A 22,214-nucleotide genomic window follows, 5' to 3' on the forward strand; every position below is an offset into this window, starting at 1 on the left:
TTTGATGAACCACTAAAACTTAGTGGTGTTGAAGTTGACAATAGTAGTACTTCCTCCGGTTCACAATAAGTGTCCAATTTATTTTTAGCACGTCCATTAAGAAAATATTAAATTCTATACAAAAATACCTACTATGACTAAACTACCCCTAATTAAACATTTAATGTGAGGAGTAAGAAAACTTTTTAGGGATATATACATAGGGATTATTTTGTAAAAACAAATTAAATTCTTTCTTGATTACATAACTGGACACTTATTTTGAATCAAAATAAAAAAGTAAATTGGATACTTATTATGAACCGGAGAGAGTACTTGACAATAATGGTTCTAAATCGTAATTAGTGAAGGAGGCTGGCAATGGCGGTTGATAATTTCAATATTTATCAATCACTTCTTAAAGAGATCACTTTCTTTATCTCATGGTACACTAATTTTATCTCTCCTATCCACTTTAATTAATTTTTTAGCTTTTTTAAGTCCGCAATATTTAATTTTCTAGATATAAAAAAAATTAACTTTTATCTTCAAAATTGCACTTGGAGTAAAGAGTCTCAGAGTATTTGTTGTATTTTAAATGAACATATTTAAAGAGATAGTAAATGCTAATGGTCGATTTTATTGTTAATTAATATTAAAATGTAAATTCCCTAATATGTGTAATAATAACTACAAAATCAATTAAAGCGGATCAAATGGAGTATTGTTTCGCAGATTCACACTGCTAAATTTTAGTGATTAGTAATGGAAAGAGGCACGTCCTATAAAATTTCAATGCTTTGGTAACAAAGGTTTAGCTCAAACGTTGATGATATCTAGTATGAGACAAACTACTACCATAATACAACCCTAAATTTGGAAGATTAGGCACTGCTTTGTGCTGATTTGGTGGTTTTCTTGCTGAGAAGGTGCTGCACGTCAAGCCCATTAATTTTGGCAGCAAGTATGAAATCATTCTCTGTGAGCCCACCTGCAGCAATTATCAAAAATTCACTTAAGTTTCATTTAAGCTTCCATGAAAAAACAACTTGTCAACATTTTAAATGACATCATACCCAAACAGTTCAGTGCATATCAAACAGAAAATTTTCCAAAAATCTTATTATTTCATAGATATTCGATCATCTAACATAGGAATACACTGGTCAAGGAATCACATAAAGCCTGTAACTGATATAAAGTAGCTAGTTCAACGCTAAGTTATCCATCCTCTTTGCAGGTGAGCTCTAATGAATTCATCAAACAAAACAGAAAAGGTCTTCATGAATTGCATTAGTTTATACTTTAGATCAGCAATAGACTTATCCTAGAAAGTATAGCTAACAAACTAGGGACTGAATAGAAACTTGTGCTTCCAAATGCTGATGAAAAATAAATAGAGTGAAAATTGTTCAGTTGACAGTTCTTACCCACAGAATGCGTCCATATGTCAATTATCACATTATTCCACCCAACGAGATGAAGATCTGGATGATGACCTGCATAAATAACACAACTTCCTAACTTAAAATCACCATCCAACAATTATGAGAATAAAGTGTTTGTGAACATTTTCCAAAAATAAAAAGTAGAAAGAGAACTGACTCAGGAAACGCTAATTAGAAGACCAAAAGAAACTACAAGTCAACTTGGAATGACAAGCCAGAGTCATTGCATATAAATATATGACTTTGAACTCCCAAAATCAAATGTGGACACATTGCAATTCGACAACTCATAATAAAGAGTGAAATCATTTTTTTAAACATCTTCCTCATGCAAACTTTCGTCTATCCCTTCAATAATATTTCCATATCCCCTTTTAGCTGATACACCATCAACAGTACTTTGATTTTTAGTAACATCTGCATGTTCTAAAGGAAGTTCAGTATTGAAACCAATATTACAGGTTAAGCGTGCTTATGCACCAATCAACTAGCCTTTGATATGAGACCAACAACAACAACCCAGTAGAATCCAACAAGTGGGGTCTGGGGAGGGTAGTGCTCTGGTAGGTTATTGGCTGGCAGTGCTCTGGTAGGTGGAGTTACTTCGGGCTTTGAAAGATAACCAGGTTTCTGATATTTCACACATGGAAGTGATATTGATAATTTCTCTCTCAAGTCGTACATCAATTGGCAGAGGTAGTAAAACCAGATACCGCAAAGGTGCCTGATGCACCAGTAATGAGGGTCCCTTATGCGTTCTTTCACAAGTGCTATTTCCACGCCCAAAGTAAACTCAAGATGAGGAGAACTAAAGTGCTGGTGTTATGTCAACACAGCCGAGAGGTCTATTTCTTCTATTAACTGTTATGTGCGGCACATTTAGGTCCGGGGCATTTAACATCTAATGATAAGTGGGTAATTAGAGGCTTAAGCAGCAGACCAGGTCTTCAGCTGAGAAGAAGCAGAACGTGGAGGAGATTCATGGAATTGACAAAATGGATCAAAAGATTAAAGCCAGCTCTTTCCTTTTTCATCTCTCATTTTGTAATGAGACAGCAATTGTACTAATAAATGATAAGCTAGACTATGAGGACTCAAAATTCCAGAATTTATAGGGAAGGCAGCTTGCTGTCAAAAGCAAAAGGAAAAGAAATTAAATAAAACAAGTAAAACAACAACAGAGAAAATGTAAAATAAGTCTAATGAAAGGTAAACTCATGGTACGATACATCAAATAGTAACAACTGGATAGTGCATCCATAAGAAAGGTTGACGAGAGTACATATACCTTCAGCTTCTGCAACATTTGCTACCTCTTGAAAGAACTCTAATCCTTTGCTGAAAGTCTTGACTTTCCAGGATCTATGCAGCTTTAGTGTGCCAACATCATTCAGCAAATCCCAACCTATCACCTGTATAAACGAATGTTAGCAAAATGTAAAGGACTATGAGCCCGTTTTGAGTGGCATAAAAAAATTAGTAGCTTTTCAGCAGAAATAGTTTTTAAGCCAAAAAGCAATAAGTTGGTGTTGTCCAGCTTATTGCTTTTGGCTTGTTTTAAGCAGTTTTTAACTTATTTTAAGCACTTTTTAACTTTGCCAAACACTGAAAAGGGTTAAAAAGAACTTAAAAGTTGATTTGACCAGCTTAAAAGCCAATCCAAACACCCTCTTATGTCTACATGAAAACATTATAAATTTCAAACCTGCCACATCAACTGGTTCGCAGCTTCTTCACTCATAGGCCTCAAATCCTTTGTGTTGCACGGCACACACTTCTTAGTAGACAAATCTGAAATACCCATTTAACAGGTAAACTAAAAGTCATTGCAGCTATCATTTCTTTTGAAAACAACTAAAAGAACTCCTCCTATTCCCACCACCATCCAATCGCCCCCACCCAAAAAAAAGGAAAACTAAAATAAGCAATACTGCCACACATGATTTATGGAGTAATAGATCCCAGAATAGGGATGTCAATGGGGTAGGGAAGGGAATGGAAAACTCAGGGCTATGTTGCGCGGACTCTCCAAAATGTAGCCGCACCCGTGTCGGATCCTTCAAAATACACTACTTTTGGAGGATCCGACACGTATCCTGCCACATTTTCGGAGAGTCCGAGCAACATAGACCCAGGGTAGGCCATGGGAACATTTAAGCAGGCGGAGCAGGGCAAAACATAATTCTTGAAAAAATTTAATGGGACAACGCAAGGGGCAGTCAGCACATTGGGAAAAAGGGCTCACACATTGACGTGGGCTCGTCGATGTTTCATTCAACTTCATTCGGGTGAGTACTAAACACCTTCGTCGTCTTAACATCCCTTCTAGATTGCATTTTTTCATTTCAGCAATGCTGATGCTGATGTGTTAGAATACAAGCAGATGCTTTGCTACTATGTGAGCTTCATAAGAATCTATTTGCAATGAAAAAGTAATTGGTTTCTACTTTTTGGGGTCAATTGATTCTTTTTCCATTTTTCAAAAGCTATAATTTTCCCACTATTTGGCCAAAGAGTGGGTTGCTCTAGTGGTGAGCACCCTCCACTTCCAACCAAGAGGTTGTGAGTTCGAGTCACCCCAAGAGCAAGGAGGGGAGTTCTTGGAGGGAGGGATGCCGGGGGTCTATCGGAAACAGCCTCTCTACGTAAAGTCTGCGTACACACTACCCTCCCCAGACCCGATTGGTGGGATTATACTAGGTTGTTGTTGTTGTTGGCCAATGCTTAAATGGATCGTAGAAAGATAAACTTTCAGGAAGTTGGATTTGCATGGTGTTGTTTTGGAAACATCTGAGGGAAAGGGGTATTTATGTTAGCCAAAAAACAGCCGAGATGCTTTGGTTTTTCAATACATGTTGTTCATACACGTCCAAGGTAAACACTGAAGTGGATCGCAGAGAGGTTATTTTCAAGATTTCTTTTTTGATAATGATGGTGTCTCCGAGTGACCTATGGTCACGGGATCGAGCCGTGGAATCAACCATTGATGCTTGCATTAGGGTACACCGCCTATATAACACTCCATTGGGGTGCGACCCTTCCACGGACCTTGCGTAAACGCAGAATGCTTCGTACACCGGATTGCCCTTTGACAACATTGATGTCCGGGAAAGCTTGTGCGCACCTCAACTAGTACTATTGGGTATCTGCTACCTCCCACCAACAAATGCATCGGGTAAATCTTGAGAATCAATATTTTAGTGATACTGATTTTAACATATCTGTAATGTGAAGAAACTTTTGTGCCTTTTATTTTGGGCTTTTCAAGAGAGTTACTAAGGAGTAGTCCATGTTCCCTGCTTTTTAAGTCGCAAAATTCCAACATCACGAAAAGGAACATGGAAATTTGAAAAGAACACAAAATCAGAAACTAATAAATTAGAAAAATAAAGAAAATGGAGATGATGCTAAAGGATAAAAATGAAACAAATATTTAATTTTGATAGGAAAAATTTAGAAAAATAAATAAATGAAAGAGACAAGCAGAGCTAAAGTGGGACACAGCTTAAACAGGCCAGGCAAGGCAGGGCAAAAGTTTTCCAGGGGAAGACTTAACCCACCAGCACCAACTCACCGCCATCCTTACCCAAGAACCAATGTTATAATCAAAGATCAACGACAAGTCATTAGAACTGTTAATAACTATTAACTCATCAAATGTAGTAGAGCAGCTTAAATTCTCGGACTTAACATAAGTAAGGTTTATATTATCTGCTGACAGATCTGAAATGTAATGTGATGAAATTATGCACAAGACAGGACCTAATAACTAAAACTAATATCCTAACCACTCCAAAGTGCATCTAGTGTACCATAATCTAAAAATACAGAAGCATGCGCTTTTATAGGATTTTTAATATTGTTTGACAAAATAGACATTACCCTCTTTTCTTTAAAACCTGTTTAAATTGCTTAGTCACTGTTTATTTATAATTTTATATAAGATTACCTCCATCCTTTGACTCAAAACTTGTTCCCTCCATTATTTTGATGGCCATGATTCGTGTGTTCGACCATTGCCTATAATGCATCATCAGAATGGACCCCACTGAACTTCATAGATTTAACAATCAGATATACAAGAAATTGCTCATGAGATCCAATGACGCACCTGCAGCTGAACACACAGTCCTAATCCCATTATGTGTGTTAGTATTTGCCGACACTGCAACCTGACTGCACACTACCCCAGTTCCAGCCACACGTATATTTGAGCTGTATATATTTATAAAAATTATGCACATGGAATTATTCTCTCTCGAATTAGGTGTACAGGTGTGGATTGGGGCAAGGGAGCAGGTATAGAACTTTAATGAGGGAAACAGAAGTAGAGGAAAATACAAACATATCTAGAAGAGACATGAATTAAATATAATTTCTAGGTTGTCGGGGGGGGGGGGGGGGGGGTTGGCACGACTAATTTTCGAAGGTAAACAATTCACATTAGAACGACAGAAAATAAGAAAAATGGAAGATATTCACAGACATTTCATGGAATAGGGACAAAAGTAATGCAACATAATATAAGCATCATGATTAGCACGTTTAACACTGGATACAAGAGGTTCTGGGTTCGACTCCCACTATAGTCCAATTGCGGAAAGTAATCATCTTAAACCTTATGGAAAACATAAGGATCAGTCTTCCCATAAATCAGGTAGTGTCGAGTTTGTCTCACATCAGTTGTGGGATGGGAATTTTGTCTCCTTACATGATCTTGGATAATTGTCACCTCATAAGCTAACTTTTGGGGTTGAGTTAAGTCCAAAGTCTATTTCTTATTAGGTAGTTTGTTCCACTGGTGATGTTTCTAACCAATGTTGTCCCCTACTCTCCACTCCAAGACCTAAAAATTAAAACCTTCTTTTTACATGACATTACTAAATGCTTAACGCAACATTACATGTTTCTCCTTGATGATAGGCTATAATTGTGTATTTTAGTCGCTTATTACACTCTAATTTACTGCACTTTGATTGAGTTTGCGCTTTAATCGCTAGTGTTTTGCACCAACTGTGTGTTTTATGCTTTGTAGGAGTGATTCCGAGCTATGTAGATGTTATGGAATGAATTCAAGTGATTTGGAGCTTTGAAGTCTGAGTAAAAGCCCAAGGATACGAGCCGGGATCGCGTTGGGGGGTCAACGGATGATAGTTAGAGCAAACGAAGACTTCAGTAGGCAGATTGCGTACTGTCTAGTAAAATAGATATAACTTTTTGCTCAGAACTCCATTTTGGCTCCACAATATATGGTTGGAAAGCTAACTCAAAGGGCTACAACTTTCATGTTTTACGTTTTTTCAAATTCGGAACGGAACAGGGTGAAAAATGCGCGAACACGCGAAGTCGCGCGAAGTTCGCGCGTATTACAAGCCGAGGCAGAAAGGTGCGCGAAGAGGACGCGAAGGGCGCGCGAAGTCGCGCGTCTCACCCGGGAAAAGTGTCCTTTTTCACATTGGAGAAGGTATAATTGTTTGGGCCCAACCCTACTTGGTATACATACATAGGAGAACGTTTTTGAGAGCAATTTTTGACTAAGGAAGAGCACAGAGCCGCCGTGGAGGCCGGGTTTCATCTTTTCTTCCACCAACTTAGTCTTTTTATGTTTCTTTGTATGATTTGTTGTTTTGCTACCATGTCTATGTGGGAGCTAAACTTCACGTTCTAGGTTGTGGTTCTTTCATGACTATTGTTATTCGGATATTGATTTTGATTTCTTAGTTTATCATATTGGTTTATTTATTCAATCTTGCGCTTAATTATTTGATTGCTCGATCACCAATTGAATACTATCTACGAATTTAGGATTGAAATCGGGAGAGAGAATTCTAGATTGCATATAAGATTGAGTATAGCAAAATCTTAACTCTTAGGGGGAGCGGATTTGCGGTTAGGATAGGAATATACCTAATCGGCTTGCTTGGTTACTATACCGGAATTGTAAATGCGTTCTTGTTAATCCTAATTCTATAGGAATATAGGCGTTAGGTTAGCTTGAATAGGCGAGTGGTACTTCGGGAGAAGGCTACAAGCAATATTAACCCTGTCAACCAATAAACTAGATAAATTAGTTAGTCAATTCAATTGAAGAATACAATAGGAATGTTAGATAGCCCATAACCCTAGATCGTTTTCATTACATTGATATCATAATTATCTGCTCTTTCTCCCTGTTAAAAGTTCATTATTTATATTCTTTATTTAATTAGTTTAGAACCAAATACTTCTCGGTTTAATTCTTGTTTAGAAAATTAGGATAGTCTAATTTAGTTAATAGTTAATCACAAGTCCCTGTGGGTACGATATCTGGACTTACAATCCTATATTACTTGTCGACCACGTATACTTGCGTGTGCGTTTGGGAGCAACAGATCTCCAGGAGAGATGGTAGATTTCCCAGATATTTTCTGACGTGATTTTGATCACTAGAGTGCAAATCTTTCCACCAGCTTAGCAACCTTGGGTGGATGTTGGTGACCATGCCGAATCTGGGGACTTCGTGCCTTATATTTTTGCAAGGCAAATAAGGTTAGACCCTTCCCCCACCAGACCCGACTATCTAATATCAATGATTAGCATGAAGCATCTAGTTCTCCAAATAAATGCACAGAACATGACGACGTCCGTTTTGGGTTTAGGGAAACCCAATGGACTTTGGACAAGGCTATCTTAAAGGATCATTATGTGGATAACATAACTGATCCAGCTAGGTTTGACCATGATGCATGCACAATTTAAACAGAGTAAGGTTTCTATGGGGTATTAGACTGGTACCCTTGAGCGGACAACTCAAGGGGGAAGGCTCGGAACTGTCGACTGCACCGCTGATCGACTAGTTTTACCGCAAATATATCTTTCCGGATTTAGGGGGTAATGATATAGGAAGAGCGCAACCACTCATTATAAGCGTTGCTATAGTATTTGTTTTGGCACGAGTGGAGTATGATGTTGAGCATGGTTATGCAATAATTAAAAGCATATTGACATGTATTTGCACATTAAGAAAGCGATAAATACAACGGTTTCATAATTTAAAGCAATAAAGAAAAGAAAATAAGGAAGATATGTCAGTTTTGCTTTAAAGAAGAAATTAAATGCTTAAAGGAATTAAACAGATAATTGCACATAGAGAGAGGTACAAATTCACAAGAATAATTTGAAATGGTAAAAGCCTAAAAATCCCCAGCGGAGTCGCTATGCTGTCGCGCCCCCTTTTTCCTTCGCGGATTCAGGTTTATGACATTTGGTTGGGACAACTCCTTCCTTTTGGGAAAGGGGTTTTGCAATTTTGAAGAGTCGTCACCTAACGATTTTATGGTGCGTTAGGGCACCTATAGGGTTCAAGTACAACTACGTTTGATAACCAGAGATAGGGTATAGGCTTGAAATTATCCCAAGGGGAAGGTGTTAGGCACCCCTCAGGATCCACTAATGTGGTTCCCGGCCAGATAGTTTTTTGTGAATTTGTGCAATTAACAAGTAAACAAACAAGGCTCAAATAAGAGGGGATTTTAAATACATAAGTGTTTGAAAAATGATTAAATAAAGCAAAAGTTTTGAAAAGAGTTATAACTAAGCATGCTGATGAATGTAAAGAGGTCCAAGGTTTATTTGTAATATGGATCACATCAATGCAATACTCGATAATCACTCCTCAAAAGAGGGGCTACACGTGGTATTAGCGCATCGGTCATCATATCCATATCTACCCTTCCTACCCCGTAAAGGTATTAAAGCGCATATTGGTCTCGACCTCTATTGCATGCTATTACCCGTCCCATTCCTATCAGTCCCGGAGGAATTTGAGGACTACTATTCCTATAAGAGGGAGGATTTTAGGCTGACTCTTAGGTTTAAAGGTAAAAAGGCTAAGGCGACATACAAAAATACGTAGGACTACATTTAAAGGGGAAACATGTAAGAAATTAGAAGGCTCATATAATCCTCCGCAAATAATACATATAAATAGCACGACTCAAACATAGTTAAAGTCTGAATTTTTAGAATTCCTAAACCAGGGAATTTGAGTCAGAACCAGATTCATTATATAGCTCAGATAAGAAGTCCGAATCAGGCTTGCCTGCTGGTTGTAGCAGTTGCTAATTAAATAAAGGTAGTTCCAGTTTTATTCAAGTATTTACCTAAGGCTTGCCTAGGCGTAATACTGTTATCCTATGAGCATGATATCTAGAGTGATGCTGTAAACAGTGATTAATTTTAAACAGGCAATTTGGGTCCTGTAAACATGCTTTCTAAACCTTATTGATAACGAGTCAAACCGATTTTTAACTAAACTGGTTTTAGATCCTATAGGCATGATCTCTATAATAGCTGATTTTTATTCCTACAGACATGGTATCTAAGTATTAGAGGCTGATTTTGGTCCTATAAGCATGGTATCTAATTGAACATGAAGTGGAATAGGCAGGATTTACTTGACCACAGCGAAATTCCTATAGGCATAATTTCTATCAAGATATTGATTTTAATCTTACATGCATGGCATCTAATTTCGAAGCTGATTTTAACCTTATAGGCATGATGTCTGAATATAGCCATTTAGATCCTATAGGCATGATATCTAAGTGTGGAAGTAAAACATGCAGAATTTATTACACAGATCCTGTAGGCATGTTATCTACCGTTTATAATAACTTAATACATGCATAATTACCCCCATCCCTTTTCACTAGCCAACCCCAATATTCGTTACAAATTATTACAGACCAAATACTTGAATTACAAAAGGAAGTGCAGAAATAAGAAATTAGAACCGAAAGAAGCCTGATCTTGACTTCCTATCTGAGTTATATAATTAATCACTTCAAATGCCAATGATGTTCAAAGCCTTTCTCATACCTGGGTGTGCCAAAATTCCCTAAGTCTCAAGGGAGCGCGGGCAGTGCTTACACCCAGGCTTGCATAACCAGACAGAAACGAGTGCAGTGAGGAAGGGCCAGCCCTTATGTGTCCAAGTTCAGATGGAGCTCAAGGGTCCCAAGGCAAGGCTCACACAAAAGGGGCAAAACCTAGGTTATAAGAATATAGTGGAAGTGCAGAACAAAGATTGACTAAAACTGAGTTGGAAATAATAAGTGGTAAAAGTGATTTTGAAAACAGTAGTAGTAAAGCTCAAAATACATAGAATCAGTAGTTACACAAAAGGGGTCGTGGGGTTTTGGGAATACATTGTATGAAGCATATGACTCCAGAAAGGGGCAGGTTTGGTCATGCACAGCAATAGATGATGCTGGCCTGCCCACAAACCAACCAAGGGAACACAAACACATAGAGGGGATATGGGGGTTTGGGATTCATAAGGTGGCAAGTGAATAACAAATGAATGACAGAGTACACATATAGGGAAGCATTAATTTAATAAGGAAGGGAACATATTTCAGCATGCTAGTAACATAAATAGACTACAGAAACATGAGCAGAAGTGAACATGAATGAGAAAATGAAGCAACTTAAAGAAACATGTTGTTGTTGAGACTTAAAAAAGTTAACTAGGACATACCAGTAGAGAAGCAAAGTGCAGAAAGGTAATGCAAACAAGAGTCCACAGTCTAGCCTTGGCTTTCAGCCGGCTAGACAAAGCAGTAGCACAAGTAGCAGTAAAGAAAGAGAGAGTTTTAAGTGTAAGTGTGTGTTCTGAACTCAAGTTGTTCGTCTCTTTGAAAGAAGAGAGGGTAGGTATTTATAGTTTTGAAAACGAGTAGAAAACAAGGTAATCGGTAAAGTCTTAACATAAACATGGAAATAATCACCATTAGAATCAATTAACCCAAGTGATTCCCTTTTATTAAGGAATCATTGCTTAACGGGTACTAACAGGTTTCAATTAAGGAAAGAAAATCAGTTTGGGACAGATTGATTATTGCCATATAAGTGGCAGTAAAAGCATGAAGTAAATAACCAAGTCTAAGTGCAAAATATGCTTATTTTGGGAAAGGATTCAGCAAGGTAAAACATCACAGGAAATGAATCCATTAATTTAAACAAGCGAGTGAAATTAGGGTTCATAAAAGAAAAGACTTTGCAATCAGTCACAGGATCAAGATCTCAAGGAAGAAACATGATTCTGCACTTCAGTATATAAATAGAGCGAACAGAAGCATTAGATATGCGAGGCCAAACACATTGGCAAAAGAGATAACACAAATATACAGTAGTGGCAGAAATAAGCTAGGATTCAGTAGTAAGAAGATATTCGAAGCACGGTAGTCAAGTAGGTCAAGTAGTCACATAGAATCAACAGTGAAGAAGAACATAGTATCAGGTAAGAGAAATCAGAAATTGGTAAAGGTCTCAAAGTAGTAATAAGTGAGAAAACTTCTAAGCAATTTAGGGCTTCAACAGTAGTCGAGTTTAAGAGGTGGCAAGAACTCAAAATCAAACAAGTCAAACAAGGAAAAGAGAGTCAGAACAAAGAACAAGTACACATTTAAACAAACAGTTTCAGAACTCGGCTAAGACCAAAAAGGAATTAGGGTTTTTAACAGACTGAAATAGATAGAAGAACAACATGAGCGAATCGTTTAAACATAGCAAAAATCATAAACAACATTAAGATCGAAGAAGAGATCTTTTGAAAAACTTAAAGGAAAACCCTAATCGTTGAAAAATAAAGAGTTCTTTTGAAAGAAAAGTTGAAGAACCTTCGAGAAAACACTTAAGAAATTCATAGTAAGTACAGATCTAAGAGAGATCTGAAAGAAAATTGAGAGATCTTAGAGCTAGGGTTTCAGAAAACCCAGAAGAAGTGAGAAAGACTTTGAAAGTTACCGATCTAATCAGGAAAGTCAAGGATCTGCCTTGAAAGGCCACGGATGGCCGGAGAAAGGCCATAAACAAACGTCGAGCAAGGACTGGACCAGACCCTTCGAGGTCTGGCCATGAAACCACAGAAACAAACACCCAAGAGCCATAGGAGGCCAATACACATCTCCAATGGCCATGAGAGGCCATGGATTAGGCAGGGGTTGAGGTAGATTATGGTGGGATTAGATGGCGGCGGCCAGAGTTCGTAAGGGTTTCAGAGAGAATTTGAGAGAAGAGGGATTCAAGGGCGGCGTTTGGTGAAGAATGAGGTAGGTTTAGGGGTCTTTCAGGGTTAAAAATGGTAAGGGCGAATATTGGCCGTTGATCTGAATGATCAACGGCCTAGATTAAAGAGGGTAGATGGGAATACGGGTTGGGTCGTTTAATTAGGTTAGGGGTCGGGTTTGAATGGGAATTGGGCGGGGAAATTGGGTTTAATATGGGGTTACAATTAGGCTAAAATTGAAATGCAATTGGGCTAGATTTTAAATAGCCATTTCCCCTATTTATTTTATAAAACAAATAATAAATTAATTTCTGAAAACAAATTAAAAGCACCAAAATGAATTATAATATATAATTAACACTTTAAAAATATAGGAGCTGATTTTATGAATATAAATAAAATTAAATCTTAAAAGAGGCTAATATTGCAATTATATGCAATTTAGCTTAGAAATACTAAATAAATTTGTAAAGATATGCAAAAATTACCTTCGCTATATTTTAGAATAAATATGAAGATCCAATAAGTGAATCATCAAAAATAATAATTTTGGACATAATTATTGGGATTTATGGATAAAAAAAGGGAAATAAATTGATTTAAAAGCTTTCAAAAATTATGAAAAAATAATAAAATACTTGGACATACTTATATATGCATATATATGCTATTTTGAAAGTATTTTGCATATTGAAAATATATAGGGAAAAATTGGGTGTCAACAGTACGCACTAGAGAAGCTTGGCCCAAAGGTGAAGTGGCCGCAGAAGATGAAATCCGAACCAAGTACCCGAAAGTCGAACATCTCTGTGAATTTCATCAGGAGAGAGGTCACAAAACTGAGGACTGCATAGCCCTATGGCAAGAGGTAGTGAACATNATTAGTTTAGAACCAAATACTTCTCGGTTTAATTCTTGTTTAGAAAATTAGGATAGTCTAATTTAGTTAATAGTTAATCACAAGTCCCTGTGGGTACGATATCTGGACTTACAATCCTATATTACTTGTCGACCACGTATACTTGCGTGTGCGTTTGGGAGCAACAAGTTTTTGGCGCCGCTGCCGGGGACTTAGAAATTAACTATTTTACTAGATTAGATTTTTTACTTTTTATCTATTTAAGTTTTAATTTTAGTCTAGTATAGTTAGTATTATATTTTAATTTTTTTTTACATGGCATCTTTGAACGAAAAGTGGTGGGATAATAAGTATTCTTGTTTTTGTGATCCTTGTCCATATTGTAAAGGACCCCACTTGTGGCAATATTGTAAAAACATTCCAAATACCGAGTTGTGTGCACCATCTCCTTCATGTACTATTTGTGATGGAAATTGGAATAATTGTCCTAAGTGTTGTTATCCTACTCCAATCCCTTCTTATGTTGATTCTAATAATTCTTGTGAGTTTGACAGGAGTAACGAATTGGATGATGTAGAACACGATGTTCGCATTCTTGATATGCACGGGAAATTATTAGAGGAATATGGAGGTCTCCGTGAGAAAATTATGAATGAGATGCAACAATTTATAGAAGGAAGAGCTGAACTGGGACAAGAGATCGATCAATTTGGCAGTTCTATTCACGACTAAGAGGCTCAATTGAGTGCAAAAGTTGATGCATGTAACGCCCAACAATTTAGTGATGAGTTGTGTGAAGCTGAAAAAGATCTTCTAGGCCAAATTGAGGAGCTAAAACGAGAATACCAATCATTAGACCATGCTTTTGTTGATGTTGCCGAGGTTGAAGAGTGCGAAATTGAGGATGTCAAAAATAATACAATTTTGGAGTTGGAGCGTATTGGACCTCATTCTAAACACTTTTCAACATTGTGTTTGGTTGGTGACATGGGAATTGATCCAGTCGAGCATATGGAGGAGTCAATGGATGAGGAACAAAGTGCTTATATTCTTAAATTTGTGATGTCAAGGAGACAAAACGACATTCCTCACTTAAAGGCCAAGAAGTGCAAGATGTGATATCTATTAGTTGATTTCTTTATTTTCACACCACCGCCCCAAGAACGTGACACAAAAATTGATGCAAAACTGGGGGCGCAATTCATATCCTCAAAGTGGAAGGAAAAGTGGTGAAAGTGATGGCGTCGTGCCGCGACGTTAAATAAGGCGCTTGTTGGGAGGCAACCTAACTTTACTGCTTTCTTTTATTTATGTCTATTTGATTATTTTTATTATTTTTGTAGTATTATTTTTGTATTTTGTAGGAGTACGAGCATGGAATCAAAGCCAAGAGGCATGTGCAAAAGCGAGCATGTGTTTGAAACTGAGTGTGAGGTACCCGCACAAGGGATCATACGTGGGAGAAGTCTGAGTATCCCGTGAGCGGCTAATTCTTCGGCCTTTGGCCTACCAGGGAGTCTCTTTTACCCTCTTATTATTTTTAGTGTGCATTGAGGACATTGCACAATTTTAAGTGTGGGGTGAGAAGATTGTCTGAGTGACTTTCTATGTTATTTTAGTTGTGTTAGTTTAATTGAATATTTCTTTTAGAAAAATGAAAATAAATAAATAAATAAATAACCTTTTCCCGACGATGGATCTCCTAGACAGTTTTCTTGAGGGATGTAAGTCTAAAGAGAAAGGACAAAAAGATTTTCTTTGCAGATAGTGTAGCAATTCCCCCTTGGTTTTTCTTTGTGCCGCGGTTCTTCTCCAAGGGTTTTGTTTGAACCGGGTGTAGGTAGTTTTTTTTTTTTAGGAAAAGAAGCCATGGTGATGTGAATTGAATTGAATCAATATCTTCTAACTTTGTCATGCCTTGAGAATAGTGAGTACTTTAGTTGTGACGCTTAGGCTCAATTTTTGACTCTTGTATAAGTACCTTAAATTGTATGATCTTCACTTTGCTTAACTTCTTTGACTAGAGTGTCTTGATGAGTCCAATACTGAGTGAGTTATGTGCCATGTGTGTGTAAGGTTTTGTGTTATTCTGTGCATTGCATTCGATGTCTAGAACTTGCCTCGTGTGTTTGCAAAGCGAAATAGTAGTTTTGTTCAGTCTTGGAAGTGATATAGGCGTTTCTTTGTTGAGCCATATAAATATTTTACCCGCCTAATTGTTATGTATCATAGTTAACCCCTTTGAGCATGTATTCCTGTTTCTTTGGCAACCACATTACAAGCCTTACTCATTTGTTTGAATTAACCATCTATTTGAACCTTTTCACCTCTCATTGGGAACTTGAATTGTTATGAACTTTGTAAAAGTTAAAGTGTGGGGTGATTGGTTTGGCTTTTGAGTGGAACTAATGAAATAAGGAGAAAGGTGCACTGTTTTGAAAAAAAAGTAAGAGCCACTAGAATTGAAAAAGAAAAAAAAAAGATAGTTGCACTGCTGTGAAAATATTTGATAGTGGTGACTCTTGATGTAATTGTGCTTAAAGAAGTGGGGAGTTAATATATATTGATGTGAAGGTGGAGTTATGGTTTGACATAAGTATGGAGTTTTGAATATTAAAGTATATGTATTAAAGTGCTTAGGGAGGTGTAGTCACTCTTATATCTAAATGTATCCTACCCGTCCCTCAGCCTACATTACAACCAAATAAAGTCCTACTTGATCCTAGACTGAATGAGCTCGATTAGTAGAGTAGTACACTACGGGCAAGCCTATGGTGCATCTTTTTGTGGCATATGAATGTTATTTCTGAAAGTGAGTGAATTCTTTCTATCTTGAGTTCCCAAGTGTTCTTAAATTTTATTGTGTGGGACTACTCTCGTTGGTTGTGTGAGGACACTTGATTCATGAAGGAAAGGTAATGTCATTGACCTCTATGTTAGAGTAAGTGGGTGAGTTGTGAATAATGCGTGGTACTTGTGAGTCAAATCTTGAGGTGAAGATGTTACACTCTTGTGCTTAGTCTATTTTAAATATTCTTGGTGTGATAAGTTAGGAGAATTGTTTAAAAAGGTCGTGTCTTTATAAAGTGTAGTTTGATGTAGTTTGATTGCTCGAGGACGAGCAATGGTTTAAGTGTGGGGTGTTGATGATAGGCTATAATTGTGTATTTTAGTCGTTTATTACACTCTAATTTACTGCACTTTGATTGAGTTTGCGCTTTAATCGCTAGTGTTTTGCACTAACTGTGTGTTTTATGCCTTGTACGACTGATTCCGAGCTATGTAGATGTTATGGAATGAATTCAAGTGATTTGGAGCTTTGAAGTCTGAGTAAAAGCCCAAGGATACGAGTCGGGATCGCGTTGGGGGGTCAACGAATGATAGTTAGAGGAAACGAAGACTTCAGTAGGCAGATTGCGCATTGTCTAGTAAAATAGATATAACTTTTTGCTCAGGACTCCATTTTGGCTCCACAATATATGTTTGGAAAGCTAACTCAAAGGGCTACAACTTTCATGTTTTACGTTTTTCCAAATTCGGAACGGAACAGGGTGAAAAATGCGCGAACGCGCGAAGTCGCGCGAAGTTCACGCGTATTACAAGCCGAGGCAGAAAGGTGCGTGAAGAGGGCGCGAAGTCGCGCGTCTCACCCGGAAAAAGCGTCCTTTTTCACATTGGAGAAGGTATAATTGTTTGGGCCCAACCCTACTTGGTATATATACATAGGAGAACGTTTTTTAGAGCAATTTTTGACCAAGGAAGAGTACAGAGCCGCCGTGGAGGCCGGGTTTCATCTTTTCTTCCACCAACTTAGTCTTTTTATGTTTCTTTGTATGATTTGTTGTTTTGCTACCATGTCTATGTGGAGCTAAACTTCACGTTCTAGGGTTGTGGTTCTTTCATGACTATTGTTATTCGGATATTGATTTTGATTTCTTAGTTTATCATATTGGTTTATTTATTCAATCTTGCGCTTAATTATTTGATTGTTTGATCACCAATTGAATACTATCTACGAATTTAGGATTGAACTCGGGAGAGGGAATTCTAGATTGCATATAAGATTGAGTAGAGCAAGATCTTAACTCTTAGGGGGAGCGGATTTGCGGTTAGGATAGGTTTCCTAATCGCCTTGCTTGGTTACTATACCGGAATTGTAAATGCGTTCTTGTTAATCCTAATTCCATAGGAATATAGGCGTTAGGTTAGCTTGAATAGGCGAGTGGTACTTCGCGAGAAGGCTACAAGCAATATTAACCCTGTCAATTAATAAACTAGATAAATTAGTTAGTCAATTCAATTGAAGAATACAATAGGAATGTTAGATAGCCCATAACCCTAGATCGTTTTCATTACATTGATATCATAAATATCTGCTCTTTCTCCCTGTTAAAAGTTCATTATTTATATTCTTTATTTAATTAGTTTAGAACCAAATACTTCTCGGTTTAATTCTTGTTTAGAAAATTAGGATAGTCCAATTTAGTTAATAGTTAATCACAAGTCCCTGTGGGTACGATACCTGGACTTACAATCCTATATTGCTTGTTGACCACGTATACTTGCGTGTGCGTTTGGGAGCAACACTCCTCCAATGGGATAAAAGTTACCATCAGACTTAACATCAGACGATTTGCTATTAGTTAGAAAGTGATAAACACCGAATATCAATTAAAAATGTGGACTGGACTGAACTAATAAGTGCATTTCATGACTCGTGAGGGATTACAAGACCCGACTGCCAAAATCACTTCGTTTTCTTTTTCAATTTTACTTTGACAAGATATTAAACCTACAAGAACAAACATATAGTACTAGTTAGTAAATCAGAACTTAATTTAACAGTGTCAATAAAGAAAGAGTGAGCCCATGATACCTAAAGGTCCGTAACACAAATTCGCAAATTAACCCAAATGAACGTTTGAAGAAAAATGAAATAGAGTAAGTACCTTCCATGGTTTCTGGAGAAGCTTTGGGACAGTGATGCCAATGATACCTGAAGAAACTGAAAACAATCTCACCTTAGTAATAACTATGCATGACATAGTGGAAGAACGGCGTGTTGGGGAAAGGAGAAAGATTTACTGTAGCGTTGGAGAGAGTTGTCAGACGAGCTTGAAGCGTCCGAATCATCGACGCGTCTGCGGAAAAAAGGCGACGTTTGGGTTCTGGCAGATTAAACTCTATATCCGAATGCGCCGAGCCGAAATTGACATATGTGCGTGTAGTGTTTATTTTGTAATTATAATCTTTTGGATAAACTTGAAAATTGATCCCTATCTTTTGAATACATATCTCTGTATCCAGATGTGTCTGAATCCGAATATTTAGATGTGTTTTAATATCTAAATACTAAATAACTAAAACTATTTATTTTTTAAATATCTGAATATATAGAATTTATTTTTATTTAAAAATTAATAAATATAAATTTAAATAAAATATTAATTATTCTAATATTTTGGGTAGTAGCTAGTGGTGATTATGGTTGAGGATGGTGGTGCTAGGTGATGATAGTTAATAATGGTGGGGAGTGGTGGTGGTAGTTGTGATTGAGAAAGGTAATGCTGGGTGGTAGTAGTTTATAATGGTCGACGGTGTTGGCTATAGTTATTGATGGTGATGGGGTGGTTCGTGGTGGTAGTTAATGTGGGCGAGTGTGTGGTTATGGTTGAGAATGATGGTGGTAGCTGGTGATAGTGGCGGCGGTTGTGGTTGAGGATGGTAGTGGTGGTGGTGATGGTAGTTAATAATGGTAGGCAGTGGCAGCAGTTGAACGTGGATGATAGCATTTTAATGAAATTAAGTCTTTGTTATATATCTTAATCATATAGACCTATTAAGACTCATTAAGTGGTTGTGAAGTAAAAAAAACACCTGAATTATTAAAGTTCACATCTTTATTAATTGCAAACAAATGACGCCTAAAAAGGTATGAATGGATAAAAACGTGCCAATATTTGTTTCTAAGTTTTCATTTTTCTAAATAAAATTTTATTATTTGTGCATTTCGTGACAAACTAAGAAAAAGGATTAAAGTAGTTTGACAATCACTCTAAAATAAATGAAATTGTGATAATGTGTTAGATATATTTTCTTTGGCATGCGTTACGTCATGGGCGGCTTTCCAGCCATGCCCCATGACCCCTTAGACGCGTCCCATGGCGTCCTAGAAAGCCTCCCAACGCCTAGCGCCATGGACAGCCTCGTGGTCTTGGCCGCACCAAGTGACAAGCGCAACTGTGCCTATGTCGCCCCACCGATAGCCCTAGCCAAAGCCCAGCCACAGGCAGATGACAACAGCGTCGCGCGTGCAGATTTTGATGCTAAAGACAAGGTTGCTGCCGACGGACCTGCTTCTACTTTGTAGGAATCTAAGTCTTTTTTACTGTAAATATAGAGTAGTTTTACTTCCTGTATTTCCATTATGTCTCTTTACCTTAGTTAGGTCAAGTCCTATAACTTTGGTTTAATTTTTTTAAGCATTATTAGGGGAGATCAAGCAATAAAACTTTTAAGCAAGCAAACCATTCTCTGTATTTGTGTCTCTCCCCCTCGACACCATTCAACCTTTTTGTAATAGCTTTCATTAAAGCAATCAAGATTTCATTCATTCTCATTCTCTTTTCTGTTCTCTCAATTTCTTTTGACATTGGTTTTCCCGTATAGCATTAACAGTCTCGTCTAGTGTACAGAGGGGACCCTAGTTGGCGGATAGTAACCGCACGGATATCGGTTGCTTAGCCTTACGTCGCCCTTTCAAGGAATCTCAGGAAAGCGTCGCGTAACAGTTGGTATCAGAGCCTACGCTCGACATCAGACGAGGGAACACATTGCCGTTACCACCATTTCTGAACATGGTGAATCATGGGGACTGCATTATGGCCCTTGAAGAGACGGTTAACGTATTACAACCCATCGTGAATATGGTGTGTAACGACCCGGCCGGTTATTTTGAGTATTTTAGCTTCGTTTCCCTATTTAGTGACTCCTATATGTTATAATGTGGTTATGTGACTTTTTGGGGTGGTTGGTTTTGGTTTCGAGTGAGTTTCGGAGTGAAATGGGATATTTAGTCCCTAAGTTGGAGGCTATAGCTGAAAAGGTTGACCGGAGTTTGGCTTTTATGTAGATGACTCTGAAATAGAGTTTTGACGGTTCCGATAACTTCGTATGGTAATTTTGGACTTAGGAGTGTGTTCATATATTTATTGGAGGTGCGTAGGTCATTTTGGCTTGAATTGGCGAAAGTTAGAAAGTTGAAGGTTTGGACGGTTGAGAAGTTTGACCGAGAGTTGACTTTATTGATATCGAGGTCAAATTCCGATTCCGGAAGTTGGAATAGGTCCATTGTGTCATTTATGACTTGTGTGCAAAATTTGAGGTTAATCGAAGTTGGTTCGATATGAATCGACATTAGTTTTGGAAGTTAGATGTTCATGGTTTCCATAGGTTTGAATTGGGTTGCGATTTGTATAATCGATGTTGTTTGATGTCATTTGATGCCTCGAGTAGGTCCGTTGTGTGTGTTTGGAACTTTTTTGTATATTCGGACGGGGTCCCAGGGGGTCCGAATGTGAATCGGATTGAAATCGGATCATTTTTGGACTTAGATGATTGCTGAAGCTGCTGAAGTTCTGGTGTCATCGCACCTGCGGTGGGTTTGGCCGCAGGTGCGGACACGCAGGTATGAGAGGGCCATCGTAGAAGCGAATTTGAGTGGGCTTGTCTGTGACCGTAGATGCAAGGAGATTTCCGCATCTACGAGCTAGCAGGTGCGGAGGAACTGGTCGCATCCGCATGAGCGTGTGCGCAGAAGCGCTTCTTGTCCGCAAAAGCGCTTTTTGTCCGTAGAAGTGAAAGCGCAGATGTGCATTTTTGTCCGTAGAAGAGGATCTATCAGGGCTTAAGTGGAAGCTTTACATACGATGGAATTTCCGCATGTGCGGAGTCGCAAAAGCGACAAAGTGGCCGCAGAAGCGGTAATCGCTGGGCAGAAATAGAGAAATCAAGGGTTTTATTTCATTATCCATATTTTGAGTTAGAGAGCTCGGTTTTGGTCGATTTTGAGAGAGATTTTCAAGGAGTTTATCGTGGTAAGTAATTCTAACTCGGTTTTGGCTATTATACATGAATCCGTCATTGTTTTTACCATTTAATTCGTTATTTGAGTTGGAAAATTTGTGAAAACTTCAAAAGCTATATTTTGGGGATTTGAAGGTCGATTTGAGGTTGGAATTGAATAATTTTAGTATGATTGGACTCGTTATTGAATAGGTGTTCGGAATTTATAAGTTTGATCGACTTTCGACACAGGCCCGGGTATAACTTATTGAGTAGGCTTTTTGATTTTCTTTAAAGATTGCAACATTATTATCCGAAATAGTTTCTTATGATTTGTATTTATGTTTACCGTGAAAATGGTAATAACAATTAGATTTGATTTTTGTGGTTCTAAAAATACGTGATTTATTTTTGTGCTAGTTGTTAAGCAATAGATGCTAAGTAAGAGACTAGAAAATAAGATAAGATCTTGAAGATAGTATGTTTAAGCAAACCGAGTGGCTGAGAATCGGGGCCTCGAGCCTGGTTATACGACGCCTCGAGGTCGAGCTCGATGCTAAGTTATGGACAGTCAGTGACGGACTAACAGCTTTGAAAGCTTTGATGAAGGCTCTTTATGATCAATAATGAACAATAAATGAAGAACAATTGATAGCACATAATAAATGTAAGCAATAAATGTAAATAATAGAATCAAGGGAGAATGTATTTAAGTTAGAGAGCAGATAATGTTCTTGTATTCAATGTTGTGTGTTATGTTCTCTTACAAAATGACAAGGGTCCCCTTTATATATGAGGGGGAATCCCAACATAA

The 22,214-nt window shown here is 37.7% G+C and overlaps 1 protein-coding gene across 2 annotated transcripts; it reads right to left on the reverse strand.

Annotated features, from left to right (window-relative positions):
* Positions 1–656: 656 nt before the first annotated feature.
* On the reverse strand, positions 657–18,587 carry LOC109243586 (putative pterin-4-alpha-carbinolamine dehydratase). Of its 2 annotated transcripts, XM_019410533.1 has the most exons (7): positions 18,422–18,587; positions 18,286–18,341; positions 5,539–5,642; positions 3,133–3,218; positions 2,716–2,839; positions 1,410–1,478; positions 657–970 (listed from the first exon to the last, which is right to left on the reverse strand). In XM_019410533.1, the coding sequence occupies exons 1-7, from the start codon at positions 18,467–18,469 to the stop codon at positions 864–866; spliced, it is 594 nt and encodes a 197-aa protein (XP_019266078.1). In that variant the 5' UTR covers positions 18,470–18,587; the 3' UTR covers positions 657–863. The 2 variants fall into 2 exon arrangements, with proteins under 2 accessions (XP_019266078.1, XP_019266079.1); XM_019410534.1 differs by lacking the exon at positions 5,539–5,642 and having other exon boundaries at positions 18,422–18,586.
* Positions 18,588–22,214: the final 3,627 nt, after the last annotated feature.

Source organism: Nicotiana attenuata, unplaced genomic scaffold (assembly GCF_001879085.1).
Source record: "Nicotiana attenuata strain UT unplaced genomic scaffold, NIATTr2, whole genome shotgun sequence".
Classification (NCBI taxonomy): Eukaryota; Viridiplantae; Streptophyta; class Magnoliopsida; order Solanales; family Solanaceae; genus Nicotiana; species Nicotiana attenuata.